General features: G+C 40.6%; 1 protein-coding gene across 1 annotated transcript in view; it reads left to right on the top strand.

Annotated features, from left to right (window-relative positions):
• COL22A1 (collagen type XXII alpha 1 chain) overlaps nt 1-15,872 on the top strand; it is a 184,974-nt gene that overhangs the window by 75,260 nt on the left and 93,842 nt on the right. Inside the window, exons 12-13 of the mRNA XM_089518399.1 lie at nt 12,285-12,338; nt 14,705-14,758. Of these exons, the coding sequence (XP_089374525.1) occupies nt 12,285-12,338; nt 14,705-14,758 (108 nt within the window). The remainder of the gene's footprint in view (nt 1-12,284; nt 12,339-14,704; nt 14,759-15,872) is intronic.

Here is a 15,872-nt window from a genome sequence, read left to right as displayed (position 1 = left end):
GCAATTGGAAGGCCTTAGCAGGAAAGCTGATGATGGTGCTTATGGAAGTCTCTCATTCATGGGGTCACCATAAGTGGAGGCCAGTTTAATGGCAAATAATAGCGTCAACAAAGAATGGGTCAAAACCTACAAAGCCAGTCTGCTGTAGTAATCTTTTCCAGTTTTCTGATATAAGGTTCTGGTCAACAAGGTTATTGTTTGCTCCTTCAAGTCATTTCCAACTTATTGTGACCTTCAGGCAAATTTATCATGGAGTTTTCTTGCCAAGATTTGTTCTCTGTGTGTGTTTCTCAGGCTGAGAGAATGTGACTTGATCAAGGTCACCCAGTTGGTTTCAATGTCCAAGCAGAGATTCCAACCCAGATCTCCTGGAGATCTAGTCCAACACTCAAACCACTAAACACTACACTGGCTCTCAGGTCAACAGAGCTCTTGAGTCCACTGCTTTCATGTTCAAAACCCATTTCAAAGGTAGAAACATCCTTCCAAAGGTTGCAATTGTCCAGTTACAATGCATCTAAGGCAAGGATGGGGGGCTTGAGTTTCTCCAGATGTTGTTGGACTGCAGTTTCCAACAGTCCTCACCATTTGCTATGCTGGTTGTGATACCTGGAAGTTGTATGGGCCTCCATATTCTGGCACTGATGTAAGACCTATGTAACCAATGACCAAATGTTACTTCTTTCATAATATTTTAAAAAACTTTTTCTGAGCTAGTTTTTCCCCACACATTCTTTCTCAACTTGCATTTGTCACACACAGGCAAATTTCTCTGACATTAAATTGTAACATGAGGAAAAAAATCCCCTTTCTAGGCTTCCAGTTTTTGGAATATGAACCCCCATACCCGGGAGCCACGGTTTCATGCTTAGAGAAGAACACTGAAGTTTAGTTGGATTTTTTCTTTCAGATACCATAATTGCAGGGTTTTGGTTTTATTCACTGACCCAGAATAATGAGCACATAATTGTTACAAGATCACATAATTGTGTGACCCAGCAGCCGATCTCTCTGCACCACAGGACTCGCAAGGCTTACTACTTGCAGTTTTAATTTTGCTTTATGTCTGTTTGCTACTGTTCTGTTTTCTGGTTTCAACAGTTTGGAAGACAACCTTCGATGAGGATACACTGGCATCTGCTGGCTGGCTTGAACTGCAAAACTTTTTCAGCTAAAATGGGAACCATGCCCATGATTCAAATATAATTTTATGATGCACATTTAACTGCCCCCTAAAAAAAAAATCTCCACAATCCTAAATCTTGTTGATGAATTTTGACACAAGAATGTATAACAACTCATTAATCTCACACTTTTATATGCAAAACATTTAAATTTGGCATTTGTGACATATTTTAACACTCCACAATTCATACCTTCTAGTTGTCTCAGTTTGACAGGGACAGTCCTTATTATCCTCTGTTGTCTGACTTTTTCAGCTGCTTTTCATAGAATCCTTGAGTTGGAAGAGACCCCAAGGGCCATCCAGTCCAACCCTCAACCATGCAGAAAATCTCAATCAAAGTATCTCTGACAGATGGCCATCCAGCCTCTGTTTAAAGACCTCCAAAGAAGGAGACTCCACTACACTCTGAGGGAGTTTGTTCCACTGTTGAATAGCCCTTACTGTCAGGAAGTTCCTCCTAATGTTGAGATGGAATCTCTTTTCCTAGAGCTTGCATCCATTGCTCCAGGTCCTAGTATCTGGAGCAGCAGAAAACAAGTTATCTCCCACCTCAATATGACATCCCTTCAAGTATTTAAACAGGGCTATCAAATCACCCCTTAACCTTCTCTTCTCCAGGCTAAATAGCCCCAGCTCCCTAAGGCGTTCCTCATAGGGCATGATTTCCAGACCCTTCACCATTTTAGTTACCCTCCTTTGGACCCGCTGCAGTTTCTCAACATCCTTTTTAAATTTTGGTGCCCAAAACTGGACACAGTATTCCAGGTGGGGCCTGACCAGAGCAGAATAGAGTAGCACTATTACTTCCCTTGATCTAGACACTCACTCCTCTTTGCACTACTCCCTTTGTCCTTATTTAAGTTGCTGCAAACTATATTCAAAGTGCAAAATGAGTCAATAAACTCAGCAGGATAGAGAGAATAGATTTCTCTCTCCATGTATGGTTGAAGTCTATCTATCTATCTATCTATCTATCTATCTATCTATCTATCTATATAAATTTGAGCATAATTTCACTTGCATGAGATATTAGTGCTATGGTCCTATAGTTGCTGCAGAATTTTGTGTCTCCTTTTTGTTGATGGGGATGTATATTGATAATTTCCAGTCTATTGGCCATCATTTTATTTTCCATATCTGTTCACATATGTTAGTTAGCACTACAGCTGACTATGTCAATGTGGATTGCAGCAGCTCAATATCATCTGTTCCTGGTGACTTATTGCAGATTTCATCTAGCTTTTTTTAAATATATAATTTGTGTCATGGCCAGCCACGAGGAGAACTCGGAGGATGACGAGGAGGACTCGGCTCCGCAGGTGCAGGAGGAAACTGAGGCTGTGCCAGGCCCCAGTTCTGCCCTGTCAGGTCCCAGCTCTGCTCTCCCAGCCCCAGTGGATTTGGCTCAGCCAGACCCGAGCTCTGTGGGATCTCCTCCAGTGGATCCTGGAGCTCAGCAGCCCAGCTTTGCCCCAATAGAAATGCCAGACTTGGGAGACATAGAGCAGCAGAGCATTGAGGTTCCTTCCTTTAGCCAGAGGAGATCAGAAAGGGCGTTCCAAGAGACTTGCTGAGAAATGCTCATTAGGCAATTAGCAGCTATGATAAGGGAGGTAGATCTAAGACACCTGGCGGATGCTGAGTGCTCTTGTCCGAGACTATTTGTTCTCATTAGCGAACCCTGCTAGATCTGACTCCTGGCTTCCTAGACCTTTGACTGCCTTTGAATCTTGATCTTGGACCAGACACTTTGACCAACCCTCTGGCACTCTTGACCTCAGACTGGACTGGTAGTATTGCTTTCTGTAATCCTGAACTTTGGACTGGCTAGTGGTTTATTCTATTGGACGTCAATTGGTATTGTTGAGGAACTGCTTCTTGGCAGCTCAGCATGTTTACTTTTTGCCCAGCAGATTCTTATCAGCTGTGTGAGTGTGTGTTGGCAGCATTCCTGGACAATTTGGGGTTCATTTTCATATGGCCCTATGTTCTGTGTGTTCTTAATGTTGTCATCTCTTTTATATAGCTCTTCTGTGTGTTGTATCCAATGTTTTTTTATTCCTTCCTGGTCTTGAATTGCATTATTTTTATTGTCATAGAGCATCTCAGTCCTTGGTTTGAACTTTCCTTTGATTTTACAAATCTAGAGGAATAAGTCTCTCGTTCTTACCCTTTTTAATTGTTTTCTATTTCTCTGCAATGGTCATAGTAGTAGTTTTTTAAATCTATACACACTATCCATTGTATTGTTGTGTTCATGGTTCTTAGCTTGTTCCTATCACCTTTTTGACTTGCTACTCTTCTTTCCTTTATTGCCTTTAACATTTCATATGCCTTAGGATCACCATAAGTCAGAAGTGACTCAAAGATATAGAATAGCAATGCATAGTTGCAGAAAAAATATGTTTCTAATCAGTAGTTATGCATTTATTTATTTTAAAAAGAACAAGTAAATTAGAATTTGAATAATTTATTTGAAAATACTTTCCCTTTCACATCATTCTTTCCAGCTCTACACTCAAAATATGTATCACCATGCACCCAGTTCTTTAAGGATCGCTGCATCCTTTTATAGGAAACAGCTCTATTTTGTATATTTTATTTTCTCTTGCACTTTATCTCACAAATGGAGGTTCACAAAGTATATTTATGACTTAATTGCTTAAATTAAAATAAAGTACAGTTGCTAAGTGGGATTTCCCCTCCCACTCATGTTGATAAATATTCTAAGGTAAACTATTGTAGGTGTGATGAATTGCCTTATCCATTGTATAAATTCATTCCACACTTCAGCACCATCTTTGCCAAGGTATTAATAGGGTTTTAATCTAATTAAGCTAATGGATTTTTGCACCTGGGTTTCAAGAGGGCAATGATTTGTACAGCGTCTGTGGCACAGCTTCAAGAATTCATCATAAATATTTATTGCAGCAACATCAGCAAACTGCTGTCACGTTCACAGCACATTTGCAAACTCCATTGCACTTTGCAGGCCAATGAAGAGAGATGTGAATCTTGAAACTTGAAAATTGGAAGAAATGTTCATCATCAGTGGAAACCATAAAGCACACTTAATAACCAATTATTCAACATATGTAAAGGTTTTAATATTCACAGGATAGTTTAATTAGGAAGAAGTTCCTGACAGCAAGGGTTGTTCAATTGTGGAACATGCTTCCTCGAAGGATGGTGAAGTCTCTTCCTTTGCATGTTTTGAAACAGAGCCCATCTGTCATGGCTGCTTTACTTGTGTCTTCTTGCATGGGATGGGGTTGGACTGGATGCCTCTTGTGGATCTCTTCCAGTTCTATGGTTATATTCTTTTAATACTGAGGGAGAACTTTTGAGGTTTAGCAGACTTACATTGTCCCATAATGGGACCTTGGAGTGTTAGAATCCCCTGCTTCCCCCTCACTCCAGAAAAAATATGATCGCCATAATTGTGCCACATTTCAGGGTCAGGAGACACCTTTTATACACAAGAAGTGATTTTAAAGTCAACAAGAAGTTATTCTATTGGAGTGGGAGGGGGGAGATGACTTTTCCTGGGCCAAAAATGTAGCAACATTTCCTTTGAGGCTTTGTCTTCACTGGCCAGGATACTTCATGGGGAGCAAGATGTATCCTGGCCTTGGATATCCTCTGATTTCCCGTCTGTGACATTACCCAGTGTTTCTTTACCTGGGCTGATATCTACATGTGTGTCCTGGTCAGGAACCTGGTGTGTCCTCTGTTGCTGCAGGTCACTCATTCCTGAAGTATGAATGCAATGTCCAACATCATCTGTATGTCTGGGTGTCTTGTTCTGTGAATTAGTGACCAATGACAGTAGTGGACACACCACTCAGTGGGATGCTAATGCAGACAGCTGTTCTAGCATAGGAATGGAGGGCTCTGGGTCTTCCCGGAAGATCCAGAGTAAGAGGTAAATTTTGCAAATTCATTTTAAGGGTGCTATACCCTGGTTCTGGTGCTGAGCATGCCAGAACCAGGATTTGAACCATGCATCCAAACAGGATGATGCCAGAAAGGGGACAACAGAACTTTTGGCCCATACAGACAAAGCCTGTATGGTCTGGACATATGAAGGCATTACAGGCCAAAATCATTTTCCCCCAAGTGTAGGAAGCAAAAGGGCAGTATAGTCCTCCATTGTTTCCTTGAGGAACCAATATGGCTACCTAAATCCTTGATCAGTCTCCTCCTCTCCATTTATGGCTTCCATTGTTTCTTACAGTAAATAGGGTCTTATGTGTAAGTCAGACGCAAACCAGACATGACATAATTGTGTTATGCATAATTGGTATGACGTATGCAAATTGATGTGCCTTTTATGTTATGTAAATAGCATCTGTGGAGACGATGTAGCAATCTCAGCCCAAATGAGTGAGAAAATTTAATTCTTACTGTCCCTGTCATGTCCAACAGAAACATGTCTCTGAAGGTATGATTTGTATTCCCAGGCAACTGTTCTCTGGAACCAATGGTTTTTTTTTTCTTGAGTGCAAACAATAGGGAAATTTTTGTCTGGATCAGGGCAGAGAAAGAGAGGTGATGCTGCATCCCAATCCATGACCAGAACTGTGAATCTTCAGCAATTAGGATATTGTGAGTCTGGCTTATGATATGTATAATGGCTGACCAGGATACCAGACATTATTTATAAGCAGTCTTTGCCTAAAACAAGGACTCTAGGAAGCTTGCAGATTGAAACACAACACAGATAAAGCAGAGAAAGCAGACCTTCAATATTAAAGTGGAATTAAACTACCAACAAAATTTTAAAAAATCAAAATGTATAGATAAAACTTGATTTTTAATATGATAAAAGAGCACACAGTAAAAATACAATACAATTTAAGCAATATAAAGTTGTGTTGTCTTCATTAAAAGCCCTTTCTCCAGTTCTCAAGAGCCTTTAAGAATCCAAAAAAGTATTTGCCCAATGACAGAAGGACTGTAAAAACAAGCCCATTCAACCTTCTCTAGAAAAGGATTTACAAAAACTAGGGGCAGCCACCAAGAAGGGCCTTTCTTGGATCCCCACCAATCATGACTGTGAAGGTGGTGGGTCTGAAAGAAAGGAGTCTCCTGAGGATTTCAGTGCTTGGGGAGGCTCATGTAGGGTGTGACCACACTACACAATCATAATGCTTCGATTACTTTTTTGCTGACATGCTCCATCCTATAGAATCCTGGGACTTGCATTTTCATAAAGAATTTAGAATTATTTACTATACAGCTTTAATGCTCTAAATTATAGGGGAGGTTGGAAACTGGAGAAGATTAAGTCTTTACTAAACTACATATCCCAGGATTCCACAGGAATGAGCCATGAGATTGATGTCAGATCAAACATTTGTGGGGCTGTCTGCATGGGTCCAAAGGTCCATGTCCCCCCGGCTTCATGTTGTCCTATTTCGATGACGCAGGTCATTAGCCCTGGGCCCAGATCCTGGACACGAATCTGGTGGATCCAGCCCAATCCCTGTTTCCATGTCAATCTAGGGTCATCTCACTAGCAGCAATGGCAGAGTAAGGTAAGGGGTGTGTAGGGGTAATATGTCTGTGGTGGTGGTGGGGCAGGCAGGAATCTAAACACCTGCCTGTCCCCTCACCCTCCCAAAAACTGATCCGGGCTGAGACCTGGACCAGGATAGCATGGGCCAAGCCTGGACTATCCTGGCCCATCTGCTGTTAATAAATTTTAATCTGTCAGATAGCATAGACCTAAACTTTACAGATCACAGTTTGTAGACTGATGAAATGGTGGTGCAATCCTGAAGCAAATGATAAACATAGTTAATATGGGGAAAAAAGTATACTAATTTTGGAAAGGGGCAAAAGGAAGAGTAATACTCAATGCTCAGGAAATGTTAACAGGTGCATCTCTTTCTATGTCAGTGCTATCAGACAGTGCCAACATTTCCCCATTAGCTCAGCTGCAAACGGCCCACGGGGCTTTCCCCATTCTGAAGCTGGCAACCGTAAGAAAGACCAATTACCTCCCTGTAGCCTTTAATGGCCTCTGTAACAAAGCTGTATTATCCAAAGCTCCCAGGAGGTTGTTTTTGCCAGTACTGTCTGTCACTCACTGACTCTTCTTTCTTTCGTGATACATCCAACTCTTTTCATGCCTCTCCTAAAGGCTTCTGTTTTGCCTTGATGTAGAGGAGAATCAGTTGCTAATCCCCCTCCCATTATCATCCCAGAAATTATTGATCCCTAGAGTTGTCATTAGTTTTATGGAGAAGGTAAAAAGAATGATATGGCTTGTTAACATACCTGAATGCTGATGTGTTTTGTTTCTCTGAACTGAGCAGAAGGTTGGAGTAGATGGCCAAGTTTCCATTCTGCATTTCAGTTTTACAAAAGACAAAGGAGTAATGGAGAAGTAACAGCCCAAAAGGAAATCAAGTCAATAATGTGAGGAGATCAGAGTACCCCATCTCATTTCATTGCATAATATAATTAGGAAATGCCTCCTTTCTTTCAGATTTTCACCAAATTGTCACTTCAGCGCCAAATGCAAAGTGAATTCAAAGATGCTTGCTCAGCGGAAGTATCTGGAAAACTAGAAAATTTTTGGTAACGGGTGACCATGCATCTTCCTTTTGAATTCAGAATTTTCCTACTGTTTTTGAAACAAACAAACAAACAAACAAAAAATTGAGGGATGAAAGGCTCCCCAGATGTTGCTTGACCAAAGCTTCCATCAGCCCAAGCTAGGAATGTAAATAAAGTGAGCCCTCTGTATCCACTATGGTTTGGTTCCAGGACCCCCCATGGATAGCAAAAACCATGGATGCTTGAACTCCATTAAATACAATGGCATAATAAAATGATGTTTCTTTTAGGAAATGGCAAAATCAAGGTTAGATTTTTGGAATTTATATATTTCTTTAATATTTTCATGCTGTGGATGCTTGAATCTGTGGATAAAAATCTGTGGATATGAAGGGCTGGTTGTATTTACTTGTCTTATTTTCATGTGTGAAAATTGTGAAATCAGAAAATTGTTCTCCTTGCATCTAAGGATGCATCTACACCAGGGTTTCTCAACATCTAAAAAAAAAAAAAAAATCTGTTTTTGATTATTTTAAATAAAATATTTTTGAATATTTTTCCATCCCTATTGTGCTCTTGGCTAAATGAAGCTGCTATTGCTATTGCTAGATGTTTCTTCTATGGCCATGGTGATGTATTGTACAAGCATAAAATGCAAGATCTGGAATCTTAAGGGTTGTTCTTTTGATTTCAAGAGGTAGTCCAGTTCCCGGTCCTTGCAGTTCAAAGTCTGCCACGTGGTGCATGTGGATTGAAACTTTTTTTGTTCTATTTCAAGACAGTGTTTTATTTCATATAACACCCCTGTTCTCTCTTTTGTTGTTCACTAGGGTGAAAGGGGATTCCAAGGATTACCTGGGCTGATGGGAGAAAGAGGAGAAAAGGTAAAAATAACTTTAAAATATATTCAGAAAGTTACAGAAGAAATATTTGTCTCTTTCCCCCCATCAACCCCACCGTGGACTGATTACACTGACAGTAACAACAGTACTTGGAGATTGTGAATGCTGTTTCCAAAGTAATTCATATGAGGCACTTATTGGTCAGCTGCAATGGTTATGGCAGGATGGACCATAAAACATTAGAAGCAACATGGCACAAAATGCACTGTAAACTGTCAGCAAATCATCAGCTTGACAAAGAGGTACTTAAGCCTTTGTGAAACCTTTCCTAGATATAGATGATATCTGCAGAGATATCAGAGATTGATTGCTGCAGAGAGCAGATGGGGAGAATCACATCGCTGGATATATATATAAAACTTTCTGTGCTTACAAACCTGAGTTTTAAGGAAAATATTATTTCTAATCTGTTTTTTTTTAATGGAATGATTAGAATCATAGAATCAGGTTTACTCTTATCTATTTTATTGTTTGTATGTACATCGCTGTAATAATAATAATTTTTATTTATAGACCGCTATTCCACAATGATCATAGCGGTGTACAGTAAAATTGCAATACAATACAAAAAAATTGCAAGGCCTCTCTCCCCCTCAAGATGGTGGTTGGAGGAGGGCTCTTTTTCTTCCAGGTCAGGCCTCTCTCCCCCTCAAGATGGTGGTTGGAGGAGGGCTCTTTGTCTTCCAGGCCAGGCCTCTCGCCCCCTCAAGATGGTGGTTGGAGGAGGGCTCTGTACAAATCTACAGCACTATATATAAATAAAGCATATTATTATTATTATTATTATTATTATTATTATTGTTGTTGTTGTTGTTATTGTTATTATTAATCATAGAATTGGAAGAGACCACTAGGGCCATCCGGTCCAACCCCCTGCCATGCAGGAAATCTAAATCAAAGCATCCCTGACAGATGGCCATCCAGCCTCTGTTTGAAGACCTCCAGGAAAGGAGACTCCACTACACTCCAAGGGAGTTTGTTCCACAATCGAACAGCTCTTACTGTCAGGAAGTTCCTCCTAATGTTGAGGTGAACTCTGTTTTCCTGTAGCTTGCATCCATTGCTCCGGCTCCTAGTCTCTGGAATAGCAGAAAACAAGCTTGCTCCCTCCTCAATTTGACATCCCTTCAAGTATTTAAACAGGGATATCATATCACCTCTTAACCTTCTCTTCTCCAGGCTAAAACATCCCCAGCTCCCTAGGCCATTCCTCATAGGATATGGTTTCCAGGCCCCTCACCATTTTAGTCACCCTCCTTTGGACACACTCCAGTTTCTCAATGTCCTTTTTGAATTGTGGTGCCCAGAACTGGACACAATATTCCAGGTGGGGCCTGACCAAAGCAGAATATAGTGGGACTATTACTTCCCTTGATCTAGACACTATATTTTATTGATGTAACCTAAAATTGCATTGTTCTTTTTAGCTTCTGCATCACACTGTATGTTGTATGTTGTAGAGCCCTTTTTCATTACAGAATTATAGCACTGTTCCACATTATTCCATAGTGGTTCCATCCTATGGAATCCTGGGATTTACAATGCAGAGAGGGGCATTAAAATTCTTAGCCAGAACACTCCAATGCCTCACCAAATTACAAACCCCAAGATTACATAGGATGTTGCCAAGGAAATTAAAGTGGGATCATAGTGCTATAATTATGTTTTGTGAATGAGCTTCTATTCCTGGATAGCTAGGGCTTTTCATAGAATCATAGAGTTGGAAGAGACCACAAGGGTCATCGAGTCCAACCCCTTGCCATGCAGGAAATCACAATCAAAGCATCCTTGACAGATGGCCATCCAGCCTCTCTTTAAAGACCTCCAAAGAAGGAGACTCCACCACCCTCTGAGGGAGTGTGTTCCATTTTCAAACAGCTCTTACTGTCAGGACGTTCCTTCTAATGTTGAGGTGGAATCTTTTTTCCGAGAGCTTGCATCAATTGTTCTGTGTTCTAGGGCCAAATCAAAATGCCACATCTTTAAAGACAATAAGAGAATATCTGATTCATACACTTATAGCTGTTTAATACCATTTCAACTGGCATGGCTCCATCCTGCAGAATTCTGATATTTGTGAGACACTTTGAATTCTCTGCTAGAAAGCAATTTTGTACTCCACTGAACTATGGTGCCAAGGTGATGTGGAGTTAAATTGCCAAACTACTAAATCCCAGGAGTCCACAGGATGGAACCCTCACAGTTAAAGAAGTATAATGGTAATGTAAATTTACTCAAAGTCAGCCCAGGCAACAACAGTATATATGGAGATTGTTAGAAAGGGAATGCTAGGCTGTCTGAAATCAACACAGTACCAGGGCAAAATAGAAAATAATCTGGGAACGTTTCACTGTGAAAACAAAACATAGACCAAGGTTAAGCACCAATTAAGCATTTGGGAGCAAGGAAGACTTTGTGCAAGATCTCACCCTAAGGTATACTGCTTTCAGAAGTCTTAGAGTGATAAGATTAAGGCTTATATTGCTGGGCTGTAGGACTCCCATGCAGAACTCAGCTGAAGACATTTAGGCATTTCTGAAGAAGCCCCTACTTTCAAGAAGTCAACTCTCATAGCGGAGCACTTCCTTTGATAGGTTCAAGTCAAGTCCATGTCATTTTTACAGCCTGAAAGAAGGCCCAATCTCTTCTTCTGACTTCCGAGTTGAGATGTTACTATGCATAGGTGAAGCCTTGAACCCAGTCCCCAGAAGGATCCTAGATTTGTAGGGAGAGTGAACCCCTTACTATCATCAGCTGTTGGGAACTCCAACTCATCTTGATTGGAGGAGTTATCAAGTGAGCCATGGTTGTGTGTATGTATTATCAATGCACCCAGTTGTGTATTGGTAAATTTTGATATCTCTATAGGCATGTCTCAGGGGTCCAAAAGTACCATGAATTTCATATTAACAAACCAGTTTTAGCAGTTCACATGTTCCCCAGGAAGTGGGTCTTTTAAAAAAATCTATAGGTTCTACTTGCCCATTCAAAACAAATATAACAGTGCACACTGCTTTGAATATATATATATATATATATATATATATATATATATATTTTCATATAGTTCACAATAATGTATTGTTGCTGAGAAATGTAACCTCCACTCCAGCTCCTGTGAAGATTGCAGTGAATTTAGGGAGAAGCCTGGGGCAGGGTAGCAGATTAGATCACCATCTCTGCTAATAGAAAAGCGTCTCTGCAAGCCCTGATATTATTTCTTCTCCGCACACACACACACACACACACACACACACACACAAATCAAAGGAGCAAACTGAAAGATTCATTCTTCTACTTGCTTTCAAAAAGTGTAAATGCCCAGCAATTTAACAGATTGTTTTATATCTAGCCATATTAGGGTGCAGAATATCCCTTGATAAGCCACCAGGGCAATCTCAGCCATCACTCTGGCTGTATTTAACAAGTAATAAACAGTGTACTTAATATCAGAAATTGTGAAGTTGGGCAACAAGTTTCCTTTGAGGCCACAAATTAATGTCACTAGGGAAGAAAGCAATTAGACTTACCATGTATATTGTTCATGTGCTTCTGCTTGCAGCCAGTGTTAATTTTATGCTGATGATGGCTCCCTATTAATTCTCTTATGGTAATTCTTATTATTTTAGGGCTTTCTTGGTGCACCTGGCATCCCAGGGAGAGATGGCACCAAAGGAACAACTGTAAGCTTTTATCTTCCTTCCTTGTAATCCCTTTTTCCTTATAGTGCAAGCCAGATGCTGCAAATCAATGTGTGTTGAATGGAATGTGTCTTGGGGATTAATGTTGCCCTTTTGAATGATACTGAAATGAATGACAGCAGGTTAAAAAAACCCTCAACTGGGTTGTATTTGAGCCAAGGCAGCGGGCAGACTTCATGTGGATTAAGAGCTCTTGGATGTTTAAAGGCAGAATGCGTAGTGCCATTCATTACAATGCTCTTAGAGATTTATGTGGAAACTAGAGAATTCACTGGGGCACTGGGGGAAATCACTTTCCCCATGCTCATTCATTCCAAATAAAAGGAGCCTGGATACAGTGTGAGAGACTGAAGTGAATGGGCTCAGAATAATTGTAGTGGTGGGGGTGAAGGGGCAAGTGTTCCTAGCTTATAGTGGCAACTACAAGCAAGTAAAGGATGGGTGAGATCCTACATCACATCAATGCAGCAAAAAAAAAAAATCTGTTGGCAGAGTTATGATATACAATGAATACGAATGTAGTGCAACATGTAAGGATCAATAATCAGTGAGCATGACCAACAATGCTTTTTTCCATTTGGAAAGTGAAATATGCAAAGATTTTGCATAGAGGCAGAGTGCCTCATACAATAATAAGATAGCTCTATTATGTTAAATTATCAGAATAATAAAGATACATAGCACTGTTTCAGTATGTGAACAATAACAGAGTTTCATAACCTGAATGGACCATTAGGACTGTCACATAGGCCCGATCTAGATGGGCCTTTGTGGCGCCCCCGTCAGATGCTAGGGGTTGGCCGAGGGCGCACCGCCCATATTGGCCTCACCCCTAGCACATGACGGGGGCGTCAAAATGGCGGCACCCTGTACACACGGGCACCGCCATTTTGATGTGGCGGAGGCTTAGCATCTGCATGTCCCAACGTTTTTCTAATGGCACATTGCAGCATCACAAATGCACCGCATTAAGAACCCGTTTTTTGCAGGTTCTTTTTTGCTCTGCGGGGAAGCCCTGCGGTCTGGGGGCTGCCACAGTCTGGAGGCCTTTTTGGGCGGTCTGTATCCCACCATGGAATAGTTGTTCATACAACAAGTTATATATTCCACAATATGATCTTAAACTGATATAGCAATGTATTTATGCAAAAAAATTATATGGAAAAAATTCCATATACAGTCTGCCATCCATATATGCGAACTTGCCATCCACAGATTTCAGCATATGTGGATGGCAAGCCCACGGGGGCATTGTAGTGGCATTGGTAGAGGAGGAGGAGGAGGAGGAAATGGCAGGGATGAGGAGGAGGAGGAAGAAGGGGAACGAGGGAGAGCGGAGGAAAGGAGGAGGAGGAGGATGAAGAAAAGGCGGATGAGTGGTGGCAGCGCAACAGAGAGGGGTAAGAGGAGGAGGAGAAAGTGGAGGATGTGGAGAGCAGAAGGAAGAAGGAAAATGAGGAGGAACAGCAGAGAAGAGGAGCAGGAGAAGGAAGGAAAAGAATGACGAGTGGCGACAGCACAACAGAGGGGGCAAGAGGAGCAGGAGAAAGTGGAGGATGTGGAGAAGAGGAGGGGGAGGAGAAGGAGAAAGGTGGAGAAGGTAAGGGAAGTGAAGGAGGAAGAGGAGGAAGGCAAGTGAAGTGAAGGAGAAGGAGGAGAAAGAGCCGGGGCAGTGGCGATGGTGGAAGAGGAGGAGGAGGAGGAGGAGGAGAGAGGGAAGAGGCAGAGAAGAGGAGGAAAAAGAGGTAGCCCCTGCTACCTGCTACAGTGAAAATGGTGAGTCTGGCATTGGGGAGAGGGTGGGGGCAAAGGTCCATTGTCCTCAATGGTGGCATGGCCACATGGCCACACCACCATTGAGTGCAATGGGTCTTGAGCATATGCAGATTTTGGTATCAGTGTGTGTGGGGGTCTGGAACGGATCTCCACGGATAACGAGGGCCCACTGTACGAACTGATAGGCAAGTCATGGCAATATTTTCAAATAATCAACACCACCAATTTATGAATGCAAAAGAGAAATCACAATTAAACATGAGCACCACAACATTCCTTATGAATATTGTTATCAGTCTTCAGTTATAGGATTTAGTGTTTATTTCTGCTACAGCATTCTTTGTGGAATTTGACCTTTGGAATTTGCTTATTGGTGGTGCTTGTGCTTTCATATTTTTCATTCTTATATCAATTTAAGGTCATATTGTGGGTAACTATTCCGTGTGATATCTGTTTAGCTCCTCTTGCTTTGCAAATCATTCAGGCTATTTAAATTTAGCATTAAATGATGCGTAAAATGTCTAGAGTAAACATATTTGAATAAAAAAACATTGTTTGCCTTCTCTGTTGAGGGAGAGCCAGGTCTTCCTGGAGCAGTTGGACTCCCTGGGCCTCCTGGATTGAAGGTGAGTGATACCTTGAATTTATCTATTTCAGTATTGGAGCAGGAGCAGTTTCCAACTTTTTCTCCCAAAAGCAAGACGAAAACAAACACTCTTCCCTTTCAATACAGGAGATTCACTCATTTTCTTTTAATGTGCCTTATCCCTAATAGGATAAAGGTGCATTTATTTTTAAAATTGATTTTATCACATTCACCCATGAGCGAATGAATGCATCCCGTTTACAGCCTAGTTGCCAGACGGGCTTATCATGTGCCTTTTCATGAACAGGAAAATCCTGTACTTTTTTTTTTTAATTTTAAACATGCTTTATTAAGTTTCAAAATAGACATAAAATAAACAAAAATACTATATATATATATATATATATATATATATATAGAGAGAGAGAGAGAGAGAGAGAGAGTGTGTAAAATATGTGAACAAATAACACACATACAGAAAACACACAATAACAAACAAAAAGAACAAATCAAACAATCAATTTTCCCCTATCAACAAACATATTCCATGCATGAAACACCCAACTTTCAGCTATATCCCTACATTCAGCTATACTCATGCATTCCTTTTTCTCTCTTCCTCTATTTATAAATATTTATTGGCCTCCTAATACAGTCTGATCAGTGGTACTCCAAACCCATATTCTGAATCCAAATCATCCTGATAATCATTTTACTTTATCCATGAATTTACAACTAGACTCCTCTTCGATCCATGTCCCCTCTCTCTCCAGACTGGTCAATTATAATTATTTAAGGTTATCTAGCATCCTATAAACTAATGTAATTTTATTAGTCTTTTAACCCTACAACTGCCAAAGGACCCATTTTTTCTCTCTAAGTAATCTATTAACAATTTTAAATCTATATCACTCTTATTATTTAGTTCATTTTTCAGTCTGTTAATAAGTTTTCCCAATTCTAACATTTTGTATAGTTTATTAAGCCAATCGTCTTCCTTTGGGATGCTTTTATGTTTCCATTTTGGGGCAAATACTATTCTTGCTGAGGATACCAAATAAAAAAAAGCATTTTACCAGATTTCTTTTCTAATCCCCCCTCAAAAATTCCTAATACACATCTTTTGGCAACATACTGTTCTTGAAAAACCTCAG

This window comes from Sceloporus occidentalis, unplaced genomic scaffold, assembly GCF_023333645.1.
Source record: "Sceloporus occidentalis isolate IW3139 unplaced genomic scaffold, rSceOcc1.0.p SCAF_3, whole genome shotgun sequence".
In the NCBI taxonomy this organism is placed as follows: domain Eukaryota; kingdom Metazoa; phylum Chordata; class Lepidosauria; order Squamata; family Phrynosomatidae; genus Sceloporus; species Sceloporus occidentalis.
Note: the sequence above shows the minus strand (reverse complement) of the source record. Positions and strands in the feature narration are given on the sequence as shown.